Source organism: Melanotaenia boesemani, chromosome 5 (assembly GCF_017639745.1).
Source record: "Melanotaenia boesemani isolate fMelBoe1 chromosome 5, fMelBoe1.pri, whole genome shotgun sequence".
In the NCBI taxonomy this organism is placed as follows: Eukaryota; Metazoa; Chordata; class Actinopteri; order Atheriniformes; family Melanotaeniidae; genus Melanotaenia; species Melanotaenia boesemani.
The window spans coordinates 34,578,943-34,605,547 of NC_055686.1; the positions used below are offsets into that span (position 1 = coordinate 34,578,943).

The following is a 26,605-nucleotide window of genomic DNA, read 5'->3' on the forward strand; positions in this document are numbered from 1 at the left end:
TTTTTATTCATCCCTGTTTATCGAATGACAACTCTGCAAACGTGCAAATTTTTCCAACAGATGTTCAAAGCAGCTGTATAACAGCTGTTTTGATTTTGGAGGATGTCCGGTATGTTGAACAGTTGAGCAATAAAAACTTAAACATGTTGTGCATGCGTATTAAAAGTTTAAATTAAGTTCTGTTGTAGTGGTTATAGGGCATTTAAGGTTTATTATGACCTCATACAAAAAGCTGAATATTTCTTGAGTTTTTGTGAGTAGTGTAGGTGTTTGTGTGGTATGGGAGTTTAATCATGGCCAGTTCTGAAGTCTTGACATCAGTTTTCTGATCATCAGAATAGATTTTAAATGCTACTGTTTATATATAAAGCTTGAAATGGTTTAAGGCTAAAATATTTTTTCAGATCTTCTGGTTCTTTCAGGTATTTTAGATCATCTGTAGCTGGTTTACCAGTTTTCTGTGCTGAGTTAGAGCTAAATATGAGAAGCTGCTTTCGGTTTGTATGCACCATATATGTGGAAGAAACTCTCGGACAAGTATGTGTCAGATCATCCTTCTTTTACATCTAGCTGCAGATCTCCCGGTCTGCCACTGCATTTGATTGACTGAATTAGATTTTAGTTCTTTAACATTTGTTGAATGTGCATAAACACATTTACTTTGCTTTTCTTTGGTACTTATTTCTGTAATCATCCCATCACATTTACTGGATGATGATCACCTGCGTGAGGCAATGTGGTCTCAAAGTTCATTTAGAGCCACAAAAGATACATCATAGGTGAAGATGTAAGTAGGAACTGAACCAAGATATTAGAAACTAGTGACACTGATGAAGGACAAATAAATGCCAAATAAATGTACATTTGTTTTGTTTGAAATCTGTATGTGTGTGCGGGGTGTCGAGGTGGGTCAGACTGTGTGTGTCAGGATGCCAAGCTGTCAGAGCTGGAGGTTAAACTGAGTGATGTCCTTTGAACAGAGACGTAATGACAGAGACAGGCTGAGCTGACGGATGCTCCTGCCCCACAGGGACATAAAGCAAAACCACAATGAGACATCCATCAAAAGAATGACTGACTTCCAGGTCTGTCTGGTAAAAGTACAGTAATTTAAACACTTCCATCCTCAATCTAACAAGATCTGTAGCAGTTGTAATGTTTCTGGTATCTCTGAGTCATGATAAAGATCTTTATACTGTCTTCAGAGATGAATGCAAGTAATTATAATTTTTTTTATCATACACAGTTATTGGTAAATTGAAGCTAGCCCCTCTAACAAAGTTAAAAACACACTAAAAATGACAGCAGCAGCCATTTTTCTATTGTTCGACAGCACAAAATGTTACATACAGCATGTTTACATTAGAGAGTAAATTAATTATTGTATAAAACTGGACATTAGGTATTTATATAAGCGTGTTAGGGAAATCTAATTTGCACAAAATTGATAATCTATAGCGCAGACCATATTGTGGTTTTGTTTTAACCGGAGCTCATCTGATAAAATTGCCATAAGGTAACTTAAAGTGTGAGTTTAGTTGCACTTTGACGTACGATGATCTGACATCAAGAAAGTTAGAAATGCAGAATGTCTTGAAGGTTTTTTTCTTGCACAGTCCACAGCCTGGAGTCCGGCATGCTTTAGCGGATAACTACATTACTCTTGACCCCCAATTTCCACCGCGTGCAAGTGCGCCATGGCCTCCGCAGCTTTAGTGGTCGTTTTAGTCAGTGGTTTGGCTCACACCAGGCGCGCCCTGTCGCTGCTCGCCGCTAAACATACGCGGCGAGTCTCTTTTGGACAGAGCACGCATCCATGCGTCAAACTCAGCAGTTCAGATAGGGGCAGACAGGAAATTAGACATGGGAGCAGTGTAAAAGCTTCTGGTAATTTTCAAAACAAAAGTCCCTGTGCAGATTTGTGCTGCTGACCCATGTTAATTACGTCATTAATCGGTTTGGGTGTCTGAGTGTTTTTTTTTTCATCATGGATGATGAGACGTTTATGCTGGTAGTGAAGAATCACAAGATTCTCCAGTTCTCCTGTAATTTCGAGATCCAGCTAGGTGGACTGCCCTCGCAGGCGTTCTGCACCTGACACTCTCTCGGTGTGGATTAATGCGCAAAACCTTGGTGCAGCCACAATGCGGTGCACACACGTACCCGATGGAAATGAGGGGTAACTCCCAGTACCAGAGGGTGAAGGAGCAAGAGGTTAAGCTAAACGGTCGAGTAAAGAATGCAAAGTTAGACAATTTATAGGGATTTAGAGGGATAATGAACCACTAAAGGGGCATGGATGGAAGTAAAGGTGGATTTTGCTCGCGCAGCGTCTGCGTGCTGTCGGACACGCTGTAGCTGACCCTGGTAAGTTTGCTCTCACACTCAAGCTTAGGGCGTGCACGTCGTTTTGGTGTAGTGTTGCAGTTTCTCCCCCTAATCTGAAGGTGGCAGCAGGGGTGGTATCGGCCGGTAAACTCACCAGGTCGGAGTTCTTTAGATGATTTATTTCAGTTCGGTAGGTATTTTCTGTTTTAAAACAACAGTGGTGTCTAGTATGGTTCAGTGTCTTTATTAGCTTGTGGAAGAAAACAAAGAAATAATTTGATAGCCTCTCATCAACTTGTTATTGTTTTTAAAAACGGTGGTTACCACACAAATTCAGCAAGAAGATCCAGATATCAGGCAACACGTGATCCCAAACTGACCAATCACAATAAAGTAGAGATGGGATTTATGGCTCTTTGAAGGGAGCCGGATCTTGAGGAGCCGTTCCTTTTAAAGAGCCGTTCAAAAGACTGGCTCGTTCTCACAATATCTTACAAAATTTCACAATATATAAGAACGACAAACAATGAAAATATGTACCTATATGAAATCTACTATACAAGTGTAAAAAATTATAGGAAAAATAAGATAAAAAAATGGATAAACCTGAGCAGTCAGTGCAAATTCTAGTAAATGTTTTGGATAGAACTCACAGTATTTGTTTCCAAACAATACTCTCTGTCCATCGATGCTTCACATGAATGGAGCATGTTGGACATCAGACTTCTATGATGTCACATGTTATTTATTTTATTTTCATTTGACTCAACTGTGCTACTTCTTATTTATTTATTTATTTATTTATTTATTCATTCAGTCAGTCTTAGCTGGAAGGGGGGGGGGGGGGGGGATTGGGCTTGGCGTGTGTGTGTGTATACGTGTGTGCGTGTGACTGTGTGAAAGATTTCATTGAGTGTTTTTATTCTTATGTTTTTAATCATGTAAAGTAAAGTCATGTGTTGCCTATGGCATGAAAGCGCTTTATAAATAAAGTTTGATTTTATTTGATGAAGGCAGTGTCAAAAATTTGTATATATAAAGAATGGCTCACAAATGAACGGCTCACAGCTGTGAATCGATTCCCATCGTTCATTTAAAAGAGCCGTTCAAAAGAATCGATTCGTTCATGAACGTCACATCTCTACAATAAAGTACCTCCATGTAACCGTTTGCGCAGCAGGGGTGCACGTCGGGTCTAGAAGAGGTGCGCCTCAAACCTCTGCGGAGCTACGCTGAGCCTACGGCGGTTACGCAGACGCCACGTGACCATGAACCTGCCTTTATTGTGCATATTGTGAATATTTCTCTCTCCTCACCATCTAGAAGCTGTGAGATTTTAATCCTGCTTTCTGTCTGTTCACCTGATTCTGATATTCATCAGATGTTGTTCCTTCTATGTTTAGAAGGAAGCAGCTTCACAGCTTTAAATTCATCCTGCTGGATTTTTACCCTTTAGTTAGTAAATCCTGAAAAATGAAAAAGGACATTTTCCATGTAACAATGTGATTAATTGCAAAAATTTCATGTGATTAATTCTGATTAAAAATTTTAATTGTTGCCCAAAACTAGTTCTTTTATAACATTTACAATAGTTGTAGCTGCTTAGGATTTGATGGTTGTGTAAATGCCTGTGTAGACAGTCCTGGTTGCAGGCTCTTCCTGAGGATGGCTAATGTAATCTTCCTAATCGTTCCATGGACATTGAGACGTATCATCTTGCTACATACAGTATGTATCTACCTTCCTTGTCTCTACATGGCGAGCTACACATTTGACATTTTTTAAATTTTGCCATAAATGGTTTTAAAGAGGAAGAAGCAGGCGGTGAGAGGCATTAGTCCACAGACTTCAATGGAAGACACCAAGAGGCTGACACAAGGTCATTTTGTTTTCTTCCCCTTGGCTTTAGGGATCTTTGTTTGACAGTTGGACAGACAGGAAATTTGGATAGAGAATGACATGCAGCAAAGATTTTCAGGTCGGGATTCAAATCCAGTTCTGCTGCGATCTTTCAGCCTCCAAACATCTGGCATGTGTTTAACCAGTTACTGTTAGAAAAATACACATGGGTAGAGGTTATAAGTATGACTAGGGACTGCACTTCCCTTCACCAGATGATGTCTTGCACAAAACAACAGAGCAGCTACCAGCAGGGAAGTGAAAGAAACAAAAAACTTTGAGTTTATTTGTTTTTATTAGCTCTTTTTCTGCCAAATATCACAGAGTGTAACCAATTAATAGACCCAGAGCACAACTTTTGAGATGATTTCATTATTATGCAAGTTTATCCTTCTTTGTTGTTCAGCAATCTTAAACAGTTTATTTACACACTCTCACCACTTAAACTATGTGAATTTCCATACATTTCTGAAATAAAGTATGAACTATTGTAACATTTTCAATGTGATTAACATCATGGTATTATTTCATAATAATTCTGTCCAAATGCAGGAGGAAGCATTTGTTGATATATAAGTAATACGACTCGTCTTCAGCCTTCGTCACTCCACTGCTCCTCGTTGTTGGCCTTCCTCTGGCTACCAAACAAATGATGGGCTTTTAATTGACTTTGCTGCTCAGGGAAGTTACACTCAGCACACACACAGGGCACTTAAGCAGCTCAACCAGAAGAATGTGAGGCGCACGCTGCTTAATTGCACTCATGATGAGAATCCTGAAAAGGATTTGTGCGCTCACTTATTACATGTGTGTCTCTAGGCACATGAATTCATTTAATTTCTCTGATATAATAAAGAAATAGCTTTGCTGTAGCTTTCAAGTTCAAAGTGTGTGAGTGCTCAGTTCATATGAGAGGCGACTGGATGTTGAAGCTTTTTTCACGTTAAATAGAAACGATATAGACAACATTGTTTGGAAATCAGTCAAAAAAATTGTGAGGATGTTTGCTGTAATGAATCCGGATTAAAAAGATTGAAATGTTGGCAAGCTGAATTTTCATCTTCAAAGTGTTTTGTCATATTTAAACACTGCAGTATTAATCTGCTGTTAATTGCTTGTTCTGCTTTGATTTGGATAAAGTCCTTTAGAAAAACATTCCTGGTGCATTCAGGACCAGTGTTCCCAATTCACCAGAAATCAAACCTACCCTTTATCTGCCACCTAAAGTAACATCACTACATAATGTTATGACCATTAAACTTAATAATTCTGACCTTGCTTCTGATTTTGACGGGCTCGTGACATTAATTATGTACATTCCTGGAGCCATCGTTACCATGCAGCTTCCCGAGGTTCAGAAGCTGCCACTCCCAGCACATCACTTTAAAGGCCCATTATGCTCCCTTTATGTAAGTCAGTAGGTATGTCCGTTTTAAATGGCACTGCCCTCACACATCCAGACATCCTTTACGTTGGTATGGTTGCTAGGCAATACATCCTCCAGAGGGTAGTAGAGAGTTCAAACTTTACCTCCAAGTTTTAATGTCAGTTTTACTCAGTAGTAAACATGGTGATGGTGGGGGAGATCATCATAATGTTTCAGAAAGAGACGGAGTGGGTTTGTGATTTAAAAACATTGCAGCTTCTTTGTTTTCTTTGTTCCATTTGCGGGCTGCATGTCAACTATACTGTGCAACACTGCCCCTGCAGTTTCTGGTGATACTACTCCGTTTGCTCCATCAGGGTACAGATCTGCAAGGCCCTGAAAACAAACCAATTTACACACCTGAGTAATGCCGTTGACTGAGAAAATGCTCCGTGTCCGTCTTTAGCATAGAGCATACATGGGCCTTAACACCGGCACTGTTTGGCTTGCTGTAAATGGACCCTGGTCCACTTCCACGGATGGTCCAGTCCATTTGGAGCAGTGTGAATGTGCATTTGGGCTTAAGAAGTGAACCCTGGCCAGCTTAAAAACCAGAGGTCTTGGTCCACTTGCAAGTGGACCCTGGGCTGGTTCGCTAACAGTGTGAAAGCAAACGGACCATCCAGCAGAACAAAGAGAGGATGTGACACAAGACACAACGTACGACTGCATGTCTCCGGCCAGTCGAAACCACGAGTCCCCCAAACTACCATGGAGTGAATGCAGCCTAAAGCAACATTCATTTTACTGTACCCGCCACATGCTAGCAACTTGATATCAACACACTGACTGTATTTAACATGCAGCATGCCTTATTCAGCAAAGAAGCTCACAAGGACAAAGCCAAAACTATTAACTCCTCTACACTCACTTGGCTGGTCATCATTCTGCTTTTTGTCTTTTATATTCATTTGTTCTTTTAAATTTTCTCTTCTAAAATGTCTTTTTTCTGTTTGCATCCCTTTGCTCCTTAGCTTGTGTCTTTCTGGGTGCAGATGTGTGGTTTTACACGTGTATAATAACTATGACCCAGAATTCCATGTGGTCTTGTGTTCACTTCAAATAATCTGTTAATCCTCTTTTAAACTAAAAATCTATGCAGAAGGGTTAAATTACAAGTTTTTTTTTCATTATTAAATGAATCAAACAACGGGCTTGGCTCAGAGATTTTTTTGCATTACGTTGGGGCAGTGGGAACTTAATCCTTGTTCGCTCCTTATTTCTTATTTATTGGCAGATAGTCGCATTGAATGTTTTTGTCCAGTTATTGATGATCTTGTCATGTGAGCCCAGTATGGTTGCATCAGTTGCATATGCATTAGTCATGTCTGTGGTAGAAAGAAAGACTCTGTGATGCTGAAAGCTCTGAATGTGTGTGTGTGTGTGTGTGATTGTGTGTTAAGGAGCTTATTATGAGGTGTGTTTTTAAATTGCTATGTTATATACTTTGGTGTGTGAAGGTCTGCTTTTTTTTAAGATGGAGAACTTGTTTTTATTATGCAAAGCACTTTGTGTTGCTGGTTGCATGACAAGCGCTTTATAAATAAAGTTTGATTTGATTTGGTGGATAACTGTGCATAGTTGCTTAGGAAATAAATTTTTAAGGCATATAATCTGGTAGAGAGAACACATCTGAATCCAGCTGTTGATCATAACGTGCAGGGAACTGGATGCTTCTCCTTAATTCTTCATTCCCTTTTAAATGGAAAGAATGAGTCTGTCTTCATTGAAGGTTTTAGGACAGGAATATAATTAATGCTGTAAAATATAATTGTTTTGAACCATTTTACTACTTTTTTCTGCATGTACAAGAGGAATATTTATTTTATTCCTTTTATTCACATTGTATATTTGTTCTGCTTTGCAACAGTTACTGGACAGAATGAAACAGCTACCAGCTACTACTGACTGAGGAACCAGCTGAAATCGTAGAACCTCTCTCTGGTCAGGTCCCGCCTCTCAAACTACCTGCAAACGTGGCTGGTTCATTAGTTTTGATCAATCTCGGCTACTGGGAGCTTTAAACAGCCCATAATTGTGATTGGTGGTTTTAGTCGGTCCCGCTGTGCCAGTGTTTAATGCCTTTACTTTATGAGCTATTAAACTGTGAATAGATAATCAATAGAGTCACCATGTTCTAAGCAGCTGGTATGCTTGATGAAAAACTCTTACAGCTCAGAAAATGGTCTTGAATAAAAGTGAATGCGTGGATACACATGCATTTATGTTCATCAGTGCTCCATTGCAAACAGGGGGGATTTATATGCACAAGTATTGATATGAAGAGAGTTCAGCAGACAGCTGACTGAGCAATAAATACCTTGCAGGACTTTAGCCTTTGACCTCATCACCTCTGACCTGATGTTTCCCTCCTATGTCTGTCTCCTCTCAGGTGGTTATGGTTGGTTCATCCATAAACGAGCGAGATCAGATGTTGTTTATCAGCACAGACGAAGGTTCCTCCTTCCAACGGCAGTCGATCGCCTTCACACCAGACACGCTCATCTTTCATCCCAAGGAAGAAGACAAGCTGCTGGCCTACTGCAAGGACGGCAGGGTGGGTGTCACCACAGATCAGGGATGATCGAGCTAGAAAACAGTGTGGATGTTTTACACCAACAAAACAGCTGCGCCGTCAGTGGAGCAGCACTTCAAATTCTAATTTTCCCACACACCAGCAGGACAAGGACCTCAGACTAAAGCTGATGTGTGATTTTCCACACAATTATGCAAAAAAACAAAACATAATCTGCATATTCAAACACACGCTACATTTCATCGTCTTACTGTCTCACTTGACTTTCATTACAAAATCCTGTGAATTGTTTAGACTGAAACATAAAACAAGTATTGATTTGGATATAGAAAATACAGAATAAAAAGTCTTTTACCAGATATTTATTCAAACGTTTACAAATGGATCAGACAGAGAGTGCCATGAAGTCTGCATGTGTCTGATGCAAAAAGAGAAGGCTTTTAAGTTCAAAAGAAACCAGATTTTATGACATGCAGCTGATTTGGAAACACAAGTTACAGACAAGCCTTCCTGGAAGTCCTATTCTAGCTATCTCCCTTATCTTAGGAATGCACTTTGATAGATTTATTCTGCAGTCTAATAAACACAGGAAACATTACAAAAAACAGTTTAATAACTATGAATAACTAATTTTCTTCTACACTGTAGAATAATGAGCTTATAATTCTTTGGGAATAGAGTTCTGGGATGTCTTCAATTAAATGGCAGATCATTGCTGATGTCTTTCCTCCTTGGCATTGTGTTAACACCTGCATCAAAGAGCTACATGACCAAACAATTAAAGACAAAGAAGGGTTGGGTCTTCCCTTCTCCACAGCCTGGTGGTTTGAACTGCGACCAGCGGATGTTGATGTTAGGCATCCGGAACGAATGAATGACCACAGACAGAATCACAGAATTTGACAATAAAATGAAATGGATAAAATGGATTCAGTTGCAAAGTTAGGATTATGGTGGAAATCCTAATATGAGGGTGTGACCTGCTTTCCCTACTAATCTAAGCGTTGTTCATGGTCTCAGAGACAAATGAAAGAGGAAAGCAAGATGAGAGGCAAACAGCTGCAGCCATTTCTGGTTAAGCATCAGGCTGGAAAAACACTGGTTGACAAGAAACTACTAGAAAACCGATCAGCCTCCATCAGACTCATCCTGTGTGTTGGAGCTGCAGCTGGAGGCTGTCCTGAAGAAGATCCACTGAAGACAGAAAAAAACAGTCGATAAACTCGAGACTGCTGTAGTTGTGTATTAAAGGGAAAAACTAACAATCAAATGGATGTTTATGGCTGACTGAGCAGCCTTTCTTTAAAGTCAAGTCCATGTTTATCATTCTCATTAAAAAAGATTAAATTTAAATTCAGGGAAGGGAAATTTGCACAGACTCATGATCCATTTCAGACTTCGAAATGATTAGTTTTATACCTCTTCTTTTGTAATCATTTGGTAATTCAATAAAGTTTTGTTTAAATTTTTTTTTCTCTTCTGATGAAGATCAACATTTTCCTAAACCTCATTCTTCTTCACAATAATTTAAAAACATCATTGGAGATGGGTATTGATCAAAATAAAATCCTTTGAAATGTGTTAAAATAAGGAAAATTAAAAGTTAGGCGCACCAGTGCAACCAGTGCATAAATGTGGAGCTAATATCAGCACACACACGTTCTTCAGTATTTCCAATACACAAATCAATTTTGACCCACTTTTAGTCAGTTATAGATTTGAATGAACGTAAGATAAATTTCAGTGCAGTGGAGGGATTTTTTTTACTTTTTTTGTTTTTGTAGCTAAATAAATATCTAGATAAAAGTAAGTACTATGAAAAAAAAAAATAATCTCACTTTGTCCATCAACATGTGTTAAAAGTTGTAATTAGGACTCTTCTGGTCCTCAAATGTCATTTTTTCCTGAACACACCTGATTGAATTGAATGGATCCGATTTGAACTTGACAACCTGTTGTGGAGATCCATTTCATCTAAATCAGGTGTGTTGGAGCAGAAAAGCATCTAAAACCTGCAGGATGGCGGCCCTCGAGGACTGCTCTTAGACATCCTGGTCTAAGAGGAGCCTCATTGGCTGGTTATAAAATGTGTCTGAAAAACTGCTACATGGCTTTAAAAGGTTCACTCTGCCTTTCCTGGTTTAAAGAACCAGACCCCAAAATAATCTTAATTTCCTCCACAGTGGCAGCTGTAAACCTTTAAACATCTGTGTTGTGTTTTTAATCATTTTGGAATTAAATATAAAAACATACAGTAATAGATTTAAATCTGTGTTGGGATTTTTTTAAACTAGCAATTTAAATAGAAAATATATTCTCATCATATATCCATCCCTTAATGGACAAATAAGCACAGCTGTGTAAAAGCTATTAAAAAATAAAAACCACGTTAGTCATCAGTAACTAACAAACCAACTTAAATTATCATTGTGTGTCTGCCCAAAACTCTGAAAAAAGTATAACTTTTTATTTTTAATCAGTCCACACCCACATCTCCCCCAAATGTCTATACAGATATAGTTCATTAAACTTTTTATCGAAATAATAATAATAATAATAATAATTTACTTAAATGTAACAAAGAGAAATGTGAGGAGCTCTTCTTTCATTACAATTTAAATGTACTTAAACAAGGTACTGAATTGTGTTTTAATCTATTCTGTAAAAGGCTGAGGATTAAAAAAAGATATCTGCTTATAGATATATAATAAAGATGTTTTTTGAAAACCATTTACTTGAAGGATAATTTGAGGGCAGAGCAGCACAAATAAATCTAGCTCAGTTAGGACAGCCACAGATTTCTAAAAAGCTCAGCTTTAGAGTGTGTTTGGAATCTGCCTTAGAGTGATTGTTATCACCGAGGATGACTCATGTTTTCAGATGACCATGAGAAAGTTGTTTTGAGCCGTACTGAGCTGGATGTCGGCTGCAGTCAATGAACGAACATTCAGAAAGGTCTTTTTTTTCCTCACCTCGAATATGCTTTTCAGAGATCAAGGAGAGCTCAGAATCAATAGACTTTCATTATGTGTGCGATCAATGCCAAACGGGTTGAGCCAACACACACATTATTACAAATACACAGGCCAGTTCACTGTTCATGAAAGGTTTACACACACACAACCATCAGCCGGTTATGATGAATAGTTAATTGAGCTGAACTTTAACTTCATGAAATTCAACACTTTGATTGGGGGAACTTTTATTTTACAGATTCTCAATTTATGCTCCATTGTAGAAGATACAGCTGGTAAAAGGGTACAAGTTAGCTTTATAATTCTTTAATGTGTGTGTGTGTGTGTTGTCTAATTGTGATCCTTTCTGTGTGTTCAGCTCTTTGCTTCAACGGATTTGGGCTACAAGTGGACTTTACTTCAGGAGCGAGTGACCAAGGACAGGATCTTCTGGTCAGTTTTACTCTGTTGTCTCATTGTGAATGAAAAGGTAGCCCAGTCTGCCAGAAAATATGCTTATGTTTAAAAGTGTTTAATGTTTATGGAAACCAAAATGATGTGTTCAAAGTATCCTTAACTTTCCTTAAGTGTTTTTTCTTTGGAAAAACAAAAAGAAATAATTCTAACTGATAATCCAAGCTTTTAAATATATATGATTGCACCGTAGGTCAACTTCATTCTTTTTGTCTCCTGGCTGTGAGGAGCCTTGGCATCATCTTTGACTTTGCCTTTAAATTAACAGTTTATTAAATTTAGTATTCAACATGAGCTTTTTAAATTAAGACTCATCAATAAGGTGAATTATACGTCCCCTTGCTCGACATGGAGGGACTAATTCTCATCTAGATTATTGCAGTTTTTTATTTGTTGATTAAAAGTCACTGCAGCAGCAGCTCGTTTCCCATCAGGAGAGATGCAGCATGATGCACCTGTAATGGCCTCGTACACCGACTTCCAGTCCGTTACAGGATTCAGTTTAAAATTTCATTCTCTGTTGAGTCTTAAAGGGATGACAGCTGTCTGAACTTCTGACCAGCTCTGGTCCTCGAGGGCCACAGTCCCCACAGTCAACAGTTTGTTGTCCAGTTCTACCTGAGCATGCTGGCCCGTTAATCTGATTCAGGTGTGCTGCAACAGGAAACATCCCAGACCTGCAGGGCAGCAGCCCATAAGGACAGACTTTGAACACCCCTGGTCAACAGCTTTTAAACCCCATCAAGAGCACAGAAGTCTCAGAATCAATTACTCGTGGATGTTCCTAAATCCAGGCTGAATGATGGAGGTGGTAGTGGCTCCTAATCTATGAACCTGCCTGTCTTCTCACAATCAGAGCAGCAGACCTGGTTTGGTGGCATGTCTTGGCTTGTATCACGAAAGAACTTTTTTGTTTTTATGCATTTATTTAATGCTTTTGCTTTACATTTAGGCTCAAACTAATATACTGCTGAATAATACATTTGTACTTATGTAGGTTGTAAAATTAGTCATCTAACAAAAAATAAACTCTACAGCATTTAATAACAATGAGGACTTTCTTTCTGATGATTTGAACAGGTTACAAGCTTGTGAAAGTTTGCAGCCGAGTTTGCAGAAAGTCTGCAATGGCATTAAATAAGTTTAGTTTGAGCAACATGATTTATTCCACCAATACAAAGGTGCATCATCCCAACGGTGTGCTGTATCTTCAGACCATTCTCTGTAAACCCTGGAGATGGTTGTGTGTAAAAATCCCTGCAGATCATCAGTTTCTGAAATACTCAGACCAACAACAACGTCACATTTGATGAGTGGTCACTTAAATCCCCTTTATTCTTAATTCTCATGCTCAGTTTGAACTTCAGCAAGTCGTCTTTCACCATGTCAAGAAGACTTTTTGTGTTAGTAAACTGAACAGATGTACTGTACCTAATGAACCGGACAGTCGGAGTAGTTGGGTACAAATAAATGTATCCAAACACTTAATTTTACCACAAAAAACATTATCACTTTAAAACCTGTTTTGTTTGTTTTAGTTTAGTTTTGTTTTTTATCAAACTGGAATCTAGCAGGATGTCAACTAATGACAAAGTTTAAAAAAATGTAAGCGTAACATGATCAGCACACACCTGATCAAGCCTCCATCTCTCAGTCAGTAACATCTCTGTCTCTTCATTTCTCCTGCTTCTTCTTCATCTTTCTTAATCTGTCCACTCTCACATCCCAGACCAAAGGAGAAGGAAACCCTACATGCTACATGTTGGTGAAGGTCTAATCGGACTAAACATCAGTAGACAGAATAGATTATACTGCTGCAGAGTACACATTCAGCTTCAGTCTTTCACATTTGCATTTCAAACTTGCAGCTGAGGCTTTACACTGTAGTAACTGGTGCTGAATGAGAAGGTGGTGGTTCAAAGCCTCGGTCTAGGACATTTGAGGAGGGGACGGAGCTTTTTGGTTTTGAGTTTTCTCGTAGATGGCAGCAAGGACACATGCTGCAAAATGAATAATGAGCTCTCTGAGTCCTCATCTCTTAACTTTTAGTCTGTAAACACTCTTGCTGACCTTGTGTAACTGCACAAACAGCTTTACTCAGACTACGTTTAGATTTTAGTTGCATATTTATATTTAGTTGACACAACAAAGCCATTCCCAGGAACAGTAGGTAAACCTTGCAGGTACAATTTCTATACCACCGCATGGTGAGTCAGAGCAGTAGAGTTGACCTCTGCGCTCAGATGCTTAAACTCTAACAACTGCCAGAAGTTTCTAAGTGAAAATCTGAGTTGAGAGATATTTGAGCAAAGAGTTTTGAAGGTCTACATGAACCCCTTTAAGTTGTATTGCCTGGGAGCTACAGGCACTCGTCTAAGATCCCTGCAAATGTTCCAAACACATTTGCAGAATAAAGTTTGTTTCAGGAGTTTCAGTCAGAATTTAGCATATGTAAATAGTTACTTAAAATTACGAATGACTTTCTCCTTCCCTCTGACAGTGGTCTTGTCTGTGTGCTGGTCCTGTTAGATCTCAACGTATATTAACCTCTTCCTTGCAAGCGCCCCCTGTACAGGAAACTGAGTGAGATCCATGAAGCAGAAATGATTATCACACACGCTAAAAAGCATGAATCCTCACAGGCAGCATACCAAAATGACAGGGAGAAAGTCAGCTAAACAACTCTACCAATCATCTAAAGAAAACACAGTTCAAACCCTAAACAATTATACAAAAACACAGAAATGAAACTAAAGCACAGATTAGCAGTGACTCAACCCTGCTGTATTTACTAGGGATGCCCACAACCAATCAACTAATCAATTTCGTCAAAACAACAATGCAGTTGACTGCTTTCTTAAGAAGTCATCTTTTTATTCGGACAAGAGCTCTGTCTTTACGTGCAGAGTTGTGATGGTGTTTACAGCGCTGTGTTCAGAGAACAGCATGGCCTCTTTAAGAATGGTCGAGCTGGAGAGGAGAGAGAGACCTCAGCGATGGCTGAAAGCTGAGAAAAAACTTCAATGATATGTTGCTGCATTCTCTGTAATCCACTATGCATCACCCACTATGAGAGCTTCCTCATCGGCTCCATATGGTGTCTTTCAAATGCAGTTTCCTCATAAACTATGTCTAAACCTCCTCCTCTCGTCTTTCCCACCCTTTCCTCGCCTACAAGTTTCACTAAAGATTGACATGTCTGTCATGTCGCGGCAGAAAGTGGTGAAAGCTCTTTCTGGCCTGGAGCTTGTTGCAATGTTGTGATTTTGGCACTCAGGGGTTTAAAAATACTATCTTACAGTCATGTAGCAGAGGCTTTTCTCAAAAGCAACTTACATCTGACGATGGTTAGGCAGTTGCATTAAGGTTCTTGCCGAAGGACTGAAGTGGAAGTGGTTAATATTCGTCCTCTGTGGGAGCCGGATGCCCCGCCACTGAGACAAAACAACACAAACAAAATAAATAAAAAACATCTGTTTATGTTCTACAATTTCCCTTTTTTAATTTCATTTTAGATGACATCATTGTGATGTCACAACTAATCTTTTCATTAGTCCTTTTAAATTAGCCCAATTTAAATGTACAAACTGCACCGACTCAGTGCACATCACTATGCCCATCATAGGAATGGTACACACCTACTTTCAGGAAATACCGCAAGACTTTGCCCCTTAAAAATATTTCCTATATGTTCTAATGCATGAATTCTGAGACAAATTCCTGGGAAATAAAAGGATTTATGTCATTATGACAGTTTCAGGAACTTTTAGGAACTGTTACCATTTTAAAATTACAAAGAAGCATATCATACAATCCCCCATCTCTACCTCCAACCATCTCTTAACTGTAAATTGGATGTATGCTACAATCAAGAGTGTTTTTTTGTGACATGGTTTTATTTCAGCTTGTAAAAAAAGCTACTGGATGGAAATGACAACTGTACAATAACGAAATGTAATGAAACAAAATTTTCTACCATCAGCTGTAAAAAACATGCCACTCTCTGGAAAAGAATAAAAATCATAGATAGAAAGCCACAGAATATTATTAATGCTTTTGAAAGTGGTACTATTACATATATAAATAAAAAAAATAAACCAAAGCTGAATCAAGCGGTCTGCAGCTATGATGTGCAGATTTAACGCAACATCCAAAGACCTTCAGGTCATTTTCTGTCGTTATATTTGATTATTTTCATGTAAAACCTATGAATCTGTTATATTTACCATGTTTAGACACAAAATAAATACTGCACTTTTGACTACCTGTCCAACATTGTGGCAAACAGAATGATGGCCTGGCTGCGGTGTTATGTGGAACAAATTTGCTCTGCCAAGAGGAGCTTTATGGGTATAAGGCTCCTCTTGATAATCTCATTTTTTTATTTCTTTATTTGTTTAAACATATTGTTTTATCTTATTTATTTGGTATTGTGGAATAATCTTGCTGGACCTGACTGGAAGGGCCAGAAGAAAATAAAAGGACATTAATGGAGAGAAGTAAAAAGGAACGTGGAAGAAAAGGAAGTAGAGGCAAAAAAACAGTAGACCCTTCAATCCAACCTAACACCAGACAACCAACTGCTACACCTGCTACACCTACACAACAGAGAATTTCCCACTGTTTTACAGGTTAACTAAGCTGATATTCATTAGGAGTTCCTAAGAAAAATAACCAAGACAACAACAGCAAGATGTATCACAACAACAATCAAAATACCAAAGACACACCCATAAAAATAAATAAATAAATAAATAAATTCCCTAAACAAAAATAGCTTGTGTATAAACCCAGTGGACAACACGGTGACTGTCAGAGTATGAGCAGTCAGGATTGAGCAGAGATGAGTGTGATCGTGCATATATGACCACGCCTCCACAGAGGCTAGAGGCAGACTAGTGAAGCCCAAAGACCTGGAGGATTAGCGGCAATCCCGGAGCACGAACCCAAGCCACCCCACCATGATGACTACCCCAGACCCACCCAGAGGGCGGCAAAGGAAGGCCCCAGCCAGAGCCCCCTGCGCACACCCCAGGAGCCAGGGCACCATCTTCCACTCCTCTTCCTCCTCCACCCACTCCCACCCTTCTCGCCCCAAATCCAGCCCCCACCACCACCCCACTTATATGCAGTAGACTGGGCACCCCCCAGGGCCCACAGCCACCCTGTCATACTGCACATTTTTAGTATAATTGTCGCGTGTTTTTGAACCACTGATCTACATGTCAGAGGAACAGCAGCTTTGTAGGTCAGTTAGAATAAAAAGATGTGTGGTCATAATTTGCTGGGTTCTTTTGAAGTCATTCGCTTTCAAAATTCTCTATGCTAACTAGCTATTGATTGAAGTCGTCTGAACCACAAGTGCAAGATCCTTTGATCTATCTTCCTCCTACCTCCCCCCCCTTTCCCCCACTCATCCCCCCACGGGCTCCTAATGGCTTGTAAAGTCTTTTTTTATGAGGGAAAGAACGATGGTTTAAATCTCTGCTCTATCTGGAGAAAATTCATAGACTGCACTTCACAGTTCTGATCAGATAAACAGCTTATTTTACTGCTCAGTGAAGGGCGCACAGAGCACGTAACCACAAATATATATATATATATATATATATATATATATATATCACTGGGCTGTTAAAAAAGAATAAGAGTATAAAAAGAGTGATTTTAAAGCATGTTAACCAAAGACGCAATTTCCATGAAGAGTTAGGCTGTGCACGGTTCCTCAAGTACCTAAAAGAATATCACAGCTGTGACTTTATATTATATGATATTTATAAAGATAAACATACAGTTTGGTTGTAAATATCTTTTTGAATGAATGGATTTGTGCTCATACAGTGATGGATGAAGGGCTGAAAAACTTCAAACTGCTCACTTATAAAGTTTATTTCATTATTTCCTCATCATTAAAAGGAAGATATGTGGAAATCTCAATCAGCTATTAATTCACCAAATTATTGATATCGGCTCAGAAATTCACAACTGGTGCATTTTTATTTTCCGCCAAAGCCAAATGAAAAAGTAACATAGACTGAAAGCAAAAATTTAACTGATAATCTTCCCATTGACATATTTTTAACTTTAATTAATCCGGCAAACAAAGAGAAAAACAAACTAAAAAAAACGTATTTTTCCTCTTTGCCAGAGGTTTTCACACCTACAACTAAACGTTATGATTCAGTGACTTCAGTACAGTAGAAGAGTAAAGAGAGAAAATCTGTGCTTCACATTGGTGTTTAAGTGTCACAAGCAGTGCTTGTGTTTACAAGATCCCAAAATTAATGAATGGGGAAGGAAAGAATGGAACAAGGTGCCAATCCACTGACCTTTCTGGCAGTTCAGACCGTGCAGTGAATCACTAGTTGGAGATTTGTTATGAACACATTTAGCCACAGTCATCACACTTTTCTGCTTCCCTGTTTCTCTTGACTGCGTCTACTGCATCTCACTGAGCCTGACCTGTGAATATTTAGTGTTAAAAGTAATAATAAAATCTTCATGTTAAAGCAGAGGTAGTTTTATGGTTACAGAAACCTCCAACATGAACCAACACATTTTTTAAATATGTCACAAATTATCTAAAATCACATGAACATGACAGAAAACAACATTCTAGAGATGTTATCAAGTCTAGCAGTGGTGGGGAACCTTGGTTCATATGTGGGTACAAGTTTTCCATGTGTCCCTGCTCCAACACACCTGATTCCAATTAATGTGTCACCGTGGAGAATTTGATTGGCTGTTAGATTCATTTGATTTGTGTGTTCCAGGTCTGTAGCTGATGTGGATGTGGATCCTGATCTGGTTCACATGGAAATGCAAGATACAAGTGGAGGTACTGTGATTTTCCTTATTTTTATTCTTCTTATAATGAATATTTATCATATTTATTTTATTTTATTTCACTGCAGTTGCTGTAACTTGTGGATTGATGTGCTAAATATTATTCATTTTACCCCCACACAAACTTTCCACTAAATTAAATTAAATGTGGGCCTTTTTGAGCACTCATAAACATGTTCAATGAAGATTTCTTGGTCAGATAATCTTCATTGATCATATTTTTGTGGAAAACTTTAGACGTACTACAGAAGTATTGCAGATTTTCTAAGTGACACGCCCCCTAGTAACGCAGCATCCATCTTGCATCCTACCTGTACTGTGAGCTCCCTCCAGCCAGTAAAAGAAAGTCTTATCTTGTTTTATCTCTTGCTCTGCCTCTTTCTTTTCTTCTATTCCTCCAATAATTTCTTTTTCCATTTCTTTGCTGAATCAGTCATGGTGCACATTCAAAACGGCTGGTGTGTTTATATTAGTTTGCTAACATGTGACGTGGTGCATAAAGTGAAACTTAGCTGTGACGTGTCCTCGAAGAAAAAGTTGTAATGTGCGGTTTCTCAGCCGAGGGACGCTGCTGGTTTAAGAAAAGCACATAATAGATGTCACTGTCCCATCATACAAGTCCAGAACGCAGAGTTTTAAGCCTGGAAAGTTATGGAATGCAACAAACGTGTTTAATTCAAATCCAGGTTTGCTAGCTGCCTGCGAGCAGGCTCATGCTGCTACATTATTTGCTATGTTTAGCCAAGAATAAACTTGCTGCTTAACCTCACATTTGTGTAGGCAACCGGCTCAGTTGGTCATGTAATTGTTCACATACGTCCATGTGTACGATAGGGGCAGATTAGAGAATTCAGAAAAGATAGAACTGCCATATTTGCAGGTGCAAACAAAACTATAGAAATTGATCTCTCATCACCTGTGACTAGCATATTTGTCTATGTTTAGTAGCAATGATTCGTTGTAAACATGCAGGTCATTTTGGACTTGATCCACAAGCTTGTTTTCAAAACTTTGTTTTTTTATTACACTACTGGTTATTTGCATATTGCAGCTTGTGGATGCATAGCATTAATTTCTGAGGACATGCGCGAAAGTTTTAGTTCAAACAAATGTAAAATATGCAAAACTGCCACAGTAAACACACTCATGCATTTAAAAGCAAGTTCATTCTTAGCCTTTCAACGACCAACTTTAAAACTGAGGTGTGTGAAATGCAGTCATAAAGCAGGGAAGCATTAGGTAGAAAACAAACACACTGGATTACAATATTTTCCCAGCTTAAAACATTGTCCTTCTGACTTATTTTGATGGTACAATGATATTCATCACGTACATTCCTGGAACAATCTTTGCTCTGTAGCATTCAAAGGCTAAAAAAAAAAAAAACATTTCTGTTACAGTCTTTTTTTTTTCACATGACAGCTGTGTTTTTGCTTCACGGCACTGCATCACACCCCAGCAACTGTAAGTCAACCTTGCCTGTTTTGAAGGCACCATGACTGATTCTTCAAAGAAATGCTAGAGGACATTATCGAAGGAAGCAATGAAATAAGATAGAGAAAGTTACAGAGCAAGAGACTGGACAAGAGTCAACGTCAGACTGGATTTCACTGGTTGGAGAGAGCCCAGAGAAGAGCCAGGATGCAAGACGGATGCATTCCTCCACTAGGGGGCACCAAAGTCCAACAAATTGTCAAAGTTCAGTAGTGCTGCTTTAAGGGCCATTCAAATTCAGATCATGTAAAATCTTTTGTTTAGTGACTAAAATGCTAACTTGTAGTCGAGGTAATCAGTTTAATGTCTCTTCTCCATATACAATGAATACACTTGGATTCAGTTTAATGTGCACAATTCAGAGGAACACCGTGTTCAAGTTGTTATCCACCTGACTTTCCTGAAAATCCCTTGGATAATAACATTTCAAAAGATATTTATTAACAAAAAAAGAAAATAATTGTATATCTTAACTGTTTAATAGGAATCATCTTTGCTTAGAGAAAAAAATGTCACAAACATTCTGAAGGTCCTAGTTTTCTATGTTTGAAAGTTCATTTCTTTGTCGTACACAATGAGTTGGAGGATTATAAAATTCCCTTCCTCTTAATACAGGCTTGTATTAAGAGGAAGGTAATAGAAGAGATGATGGTTGACCTTGTTGAGGGTAAGCAGACAGTGTTTATCTGTGAGGAGTCAATGGGAGATAAATGGGTAAGTTAAGGAGGGGTGAAGAGCTCACATAACAGCAGCAAATGTAGATTATTTTCTCAGATGAGTAACAGAGACATGTTAGTGCACAACTCCCCCACAACAGCCAAGAGGGTAAGAGGAAATAGGAATACGTAACTGAGATTGCATGTTTGTCAGCGTGAGGCTGAGCATGCAAAGTTAAAGAGGAGTGACGGAGTGAAGGGTAAAAGGAGGACAAGTTTTTACATTTGAAATTCCACATTTTACTTCTCCATAAACTCGCCCTTTAGGAAAACACAAACACTTCTTTAAGCTGAACCTCTTGAGGACAGCGTTGTGAAATCTGGACGCCTGACCAAGACTAGTTGTGTTTGTGAAGGGAGATCTGTCTGTCTGGGCCGGCTGCCCAGGCATGGGAGCTCTTTCCGGGTCTAGGCACCGCCACATGGTTGTCTCCTTTCTTCGGAGAGTCAAGGGGGCTGGAGCGATCAGGCATGCTAAACCAGTCTGTTCACAACACTCCTCATCACACGTGGCGAGGCCAAGGTTAAATGGCATGTAACAAAGGGGGGGTAAAAAGGAGGGAGGAGAGTCTCTGCGGACATGAGGAACTGTGGCCTTTTTACAACCAGGACTGCTGGCTGACAAGAGGGACAGGACTCCAGAGACATGGAGGTGGTTGATTGATGGATGAGCCATGTGTGCAGGGGGGACTAACACAAAGTGGAGCTGTGTGTGTGTCATTAGGGAAACTAAAGCATGACTGCATTCATGCACACATTCTGATTTTAGACCTGTCAAGAGATGTTCATGCATAGCCTACTGTATACAAATCACTAGTCTCTATAGCAAAGGCAGCTAACATGCATATATTGTCATATAATAAGATGTTTAAAAATGTTTATTTGCTCAATGAGCCTCTTATTTCTTGAAGGTTTCCTTGTCTAACCACCCAGGCTGCACGGGAACAGGAAAATAAGTGTGTTCAGTAGTATGTACAGTTTGAAAGTGCTTGCAGGTGTGCGAGGAGGACAAGTGGCATGAAGAATTGCATGAGCCACTCGCTGAATTGAACACTCGGCCCAATCTAATAGTTTTTTAATGAGTTCTTTCCCATATGCTGCTTTGATTAAGCAACTAGGCTTTGAATAAATCAGCCAGTCCATTTGTTAGGCCAGACGCCTCTTACACAAAGACAAAGGAAGAAAAGAACAGAGCCAATGAAGAGGACTGACTTACTGATGTGTGAGGGAAGGTTTTGTTCATCCTGCGGTCGATCTGATCTAAATATTAGGGTCATTGTTCCGTCGTCTGTGTGTATTCCACATTGTCACATTGACAGTAAAAGATGGGACTGTAAAGGGCACACAGGCCCCTGATAGATGAAGTGAGAAAAACATGCAAAGGTATACCACAATGTGTGGCATGTTGGGACAGGTTCGCTACCTTGTGCGATACTATGAGGAGAAAATTCCCTCAGTAGTGATACAAATGTGTACTACACATCACAGATTTGTGTAAACCATCATCAGTAACTTCGTGTGTTTTTAAAATCACAAATATCAAGAAATGTATACATGTAAGATACATTTACACACGCTCGCCATTACAAACTGCAAAAGCATCAATATTTTATACACAAATGTGATTATTTTCATGTTTAAAAAATCTTCTGTGGATATAAATCATTAAATGTGTGTACATGCCTGACTGTTCGAACCAGATTGCATGTGCATGTGGGATTTTGAGACTGCTTTCGTGTTTTTAAACCACTCAAAGTTTCACAAATACAGCATATAAGTACGGGTGGAAAGCTGGGGCATCTGGATTTTAAATATGAGATGCCCTCTCTTCCCTCTGCCTGTCTCCGTGGTGACCTGGCCAGCTGATGTTTGGTTCAAACATGTTTGTGCTCTCTTTTTGGAACTTTCTGATTAATAGGAACTGTGCTATAACTGCATGCTGCCTGCAATATTTGAGCTTGCTGAACAGTTTACATGTATGAATTCACATTCATTATTCATGTGATTTACCCTAAAACTAAGCTCCAATCTTCAAAACTTTGTGCTTAGACCTTTTTTAAAAAACAAGCTACTCCTGACATCAAAAGTGAGGAAATGTTTGATTTGCTAGCTTAGCTGTGAAACTTATTGTTAGTGTTTAGTTTTCAAATTAGTTGGGAATTTGCATACATAGCATAAAGTCTGTTCCTTAGTGGAACACAACAAACATTAATACACGTTTTCACAACGGCCCCGTTTTCATGTTTTCATTGTGTTTGCAGCTTAAATGAAGCAGACTGAGTCTACTCTTCTAGCAGGTATAACTCTAAAAAACAAAATACAACAACAACAAAAAGAAAAATGTTTAAACATACTGAAGCTAGAATTTTTTGTTCGATTAACTCGCGTCAGTTGGCCAGTATAAAAGTTTTCAACACATTAGATGTGGTCAAATCAGATAAACAAAGCTAAACTGATTGACGATTGATACAAGGTGAAGTTTGCTAAAGCTAATTGCAGTTATATTGTTCTGAAAGTATAATTTCTATTTTATTTTTCAGCTATTCCAAAGCAGTTTTGACACAGTGTAAAATTCTCCCTGGGAGTAATTGTGACTGGTTGTTTGTCTCTTTCTGTGTCAGCCCTGCGATGGGCTGTCCAGGTGTGTCCTGCCTCTCACATTCTAAATGCTAGGTTAGGCTCCAGCTTCCCTTACCTGTAATGAGCAAAGCAGTACAAATAATAATTGAATATTTTATTCCTAATAGAACAAAAACAACACATCATATTTTGAGACTGAGACATTTTATCAGTTCATGGAAAATATTTGCTCATTTAGAATTTGATGGCAGCCGGGAGGAAGAACAAAAGGCTCGAAAAGTAACTGCCACAGATGACAAAACTGGAGGAGCATTTGACAACTAACTGGGTTTATTGGAAGCAGCTCAGTAACATGACTGGACAGAAAAGGAGCATTTCAGGGAGGCAGAGCATCTCAAATGTAAAGAGGGGCAGATTTTATTAATCTGTGACAAATTGCATAAAAAAATTGTGAAACAATTTCAGAAAGATTTTTTCAGTGTAGACCTTGAAGATCCTACCAGATACAGTGTATGATGCCATAAGACTTATAGAATCAAGAGGAATCTCTGTGCACAGGGGACAATGTTTAAGGTGAAAAAGAGATGGGTGTGTGCTTTGGGCCCACAGGCATGACATTAATTTTCCCTTGAAGGCAGATTTGTATCTGTCTGGCAAACTGAATGAAGTTTTCAAGATTATAGATTCTGAGCAATTTCCAAGTCTCACTGAAGTCTAACATCCACCTCAGGGGTTGGAAAGGTACTGTATGCATCACTGTCATGTAAAAATGTTGTTTTGCGCATCTGCACCTCACTCATATGTGGGTACAGGCCTGAGACTGTGAAGCTGTGAGTGAGAGAGCGTTTTTTATCCTGCAGCTTATCGGCTCTCAGAGGAGAATAACAGCTGGATGTTGCTGATGCAGCTGCTAGTTGAAATTTAATAGTGGGTTGGTTTTTGCAACAGGCGCTAACCTCTGAATGCCTCTCACTGTGAAGATAATCCCTCCTGGCCATTTGAAGCAGCTATATGTCTGTGGTAGAGCTGCTGTATCTTTACAGGGTTTGAAATAATGTCTCCATCCCTCTCTTTGCATAATTTTCCTTTCATCTTCTTCATGCCTCTCTGCAGATTTGGCTTTTTTCCCTCTTTTTTTTTCTTTTTGTGGCTGTTTAATAACAGTTTTTCATGCTCAACACTTTTGTTTCTTATAAAGTGAAATATACAGCAGATGTACATGTGGATATGATAGATTTTTTTTAATCTACTGCACATCAGTCAGCTGTAATTATTATTTTCCTGTGTGCCTTTGCAGGTTACCTGTACGTCACCTGTCTCATCCAGAACTGCTCGGACAAACTGGTGACTGCTCAGTTCCTCGGTAAAATCGACCACAACTCGCTGCTGGTGCAGGACGACTACATATTTGTTAAGGTAAACTTTCTCTAGAATGGGCAGGTTCAAAGATATGTGATCGATTGCACATGAATCAGTACAGGAAATGTACAGGAAGCTAAACAAAAGATCAAATAATATACTTGATCCATTTTTTATTGAAGACAGTAAATATGTGTGAGAAAACATGTTTCTGTGCTTCTAGCAGACATAAATCAATCAGGTGTCTTCAAATAACAGGATGATAATGAAGTGTGAGTGTCTTATTTATGATTTATCTGAGCACATTTTTAAGCGTATAGGTGCATTTCCATTACCCCTAGAATTGTGCAAAACCTAAATATCGCAATAAAAAAACGGTATTAGAAACACCTACATTTTGAAAAATCTCTCAAATATTGCTAAAAAGTTTTTACGCTCTCATGAGATCATTTTTCAGATGTGTCGATGTAAAAGTATATCGTAAAAGTATAATAAAAACACTGTTTTCACATTTACACGTCCCTGAACGTGACGTAAGGGGTCACATGACCAGTTTATTTCAAATAAAGATGCCGCGATATCAGTAGCTGCAGGAGGAGATGGAAATCTTACAATTAAAGAAAAAGTATAACGACCATCCTTGATAGCAAACAACAGCGAAATGAAAGAGTTTTACAAAGAATTAGAAATCTTCTTCCTCCTCAAAGTGGAGTCTGGGATGAGATTTTACGAGAATAACGACTAATGAGCTAAACACCATTCCATGGAAATGCCTGCAAATCGCACTTTTACTTTGTCAAAATTTTAGAAATATCGCTTTTATTTTGCAAAATACTGTAATGTAAACACAGCTTATAAAGATGTTAAGTTTTTTTCATTATGTAATAATTCACAAAAATGTCATCTCAGTGCAAATTAATGGAAAAACACAACATTTATGTCTCAGCATGACAAGACAACCTGAGTACAAGAGAGAGAGCAAAGAACAAACAACATGCAATATTACCACAGCTCATGAACCAGAAACGATGATGGATAAAAGTCTGCAAACCCACCAAATAACTACAAATAAGTTCTCAGTAGCCAAAGAAACTGCTCTGCATATCAGAAAATTCTCTCTGTCTGCAGCTTGCTAAAGATAATATTTTCCACAAATGAAGCCAAAACAGAACTTTTGAATGAATGATGTTATTTTTGGAGGAATTTACTATGTGTTCGTTGTCTGTTCAAAAAAGTCAAAATAAATGAAAGTTAAATATTCTGTGAGTTACACCCTCACACTGATCGGTCTCCAGGAGTAAACAACTGATACCCTACATGAGATAAAAGCATCAGGAGTTATACCGACCTCCGTTTTCTATCACATCTTTTTAACCTGGTGAGCGAAAACAAAGTTCCAGAGAGGAGATAGAGAATAGATAAGAGGCACCCCAAACAAAGCTCCATGAGTACAGGAAGATGGATATTTTCTTTGTTTTCTTATGGTACTGCAAAGTACTGGCATAACGTGTGGTACACACATTAAGATTATAGGGCTGTTTTTCCACTTCCTGACCAAGGAAGTGCCCAATTATCTTATTATTTAGTCTTATACAATTATCCTATAACATTATCCTGTGGTCTGAGGTGTGATAAAAATGGTGAGAAAAGTCCATTTTTTAAATATGAGGTCTTTATTTGTTCCATAAACAAAATCTAACAAAAACATTAGGAAATTTTTTGGGGGGATATTTACCATTTATTACCATGTCATTTCTCAAAACTACTGATGTGTAATCTTATGCTTCCTGGTATCTATTTGGGAGCAGAAGACATTGTGTTCAGTGGGATTTCTAGCAGTTTTTGTGGTGTGATGTGATGTAAAATTTAATAAGCTGAGGCCTTCTTCTCTCTCCTTTTTGAACACTGATGTACTTAATTAGAGGTTGAAATAAAAGATCTTGTTTTTGTTTTGTTCTGTTCAAATGAAGACACTACTTCTACTAAAATGTCT

At 38.6% G+C, this 26,605-nt stretch overlaps 1 protein-coding gene across 8 annotated transcripts in view; it reads left to right on the forward strand.

Annotated features, from left to right (window-relative positions):
* The window catches only part of sorcs2 (sortilin-related VPS10 domain containing receptor 2), a 388,660-nt gene that overhangs the window by 292,473 nt on the left and 69,582 nt on the right, over positions 1–26,605 (forward strand). For all 8 annotated transcript variants that reach the window (XM_041984826.1, XM_041984827.1, XM_041984830.1 and 5 more), the window contains exons 4-7: positions 8,046–8,210; positions 11,523–11,596; positions 18,391–18,455; positions 24,551–24,669. In XM_041984826.1, coding sequence (XP_041840760.1) covers positions 8,046–8,210; positions 11,523–11,596; positions 18,391–18,455; positions 24,551–24,669 — 423 coding nt within the window. The remainder of the gene's footprint in view (positions 1–8,045; positions 8,211–11,522; positions 11,597–18,390; positions 18,456–24,550; positions 24,670–26,605) is intronic.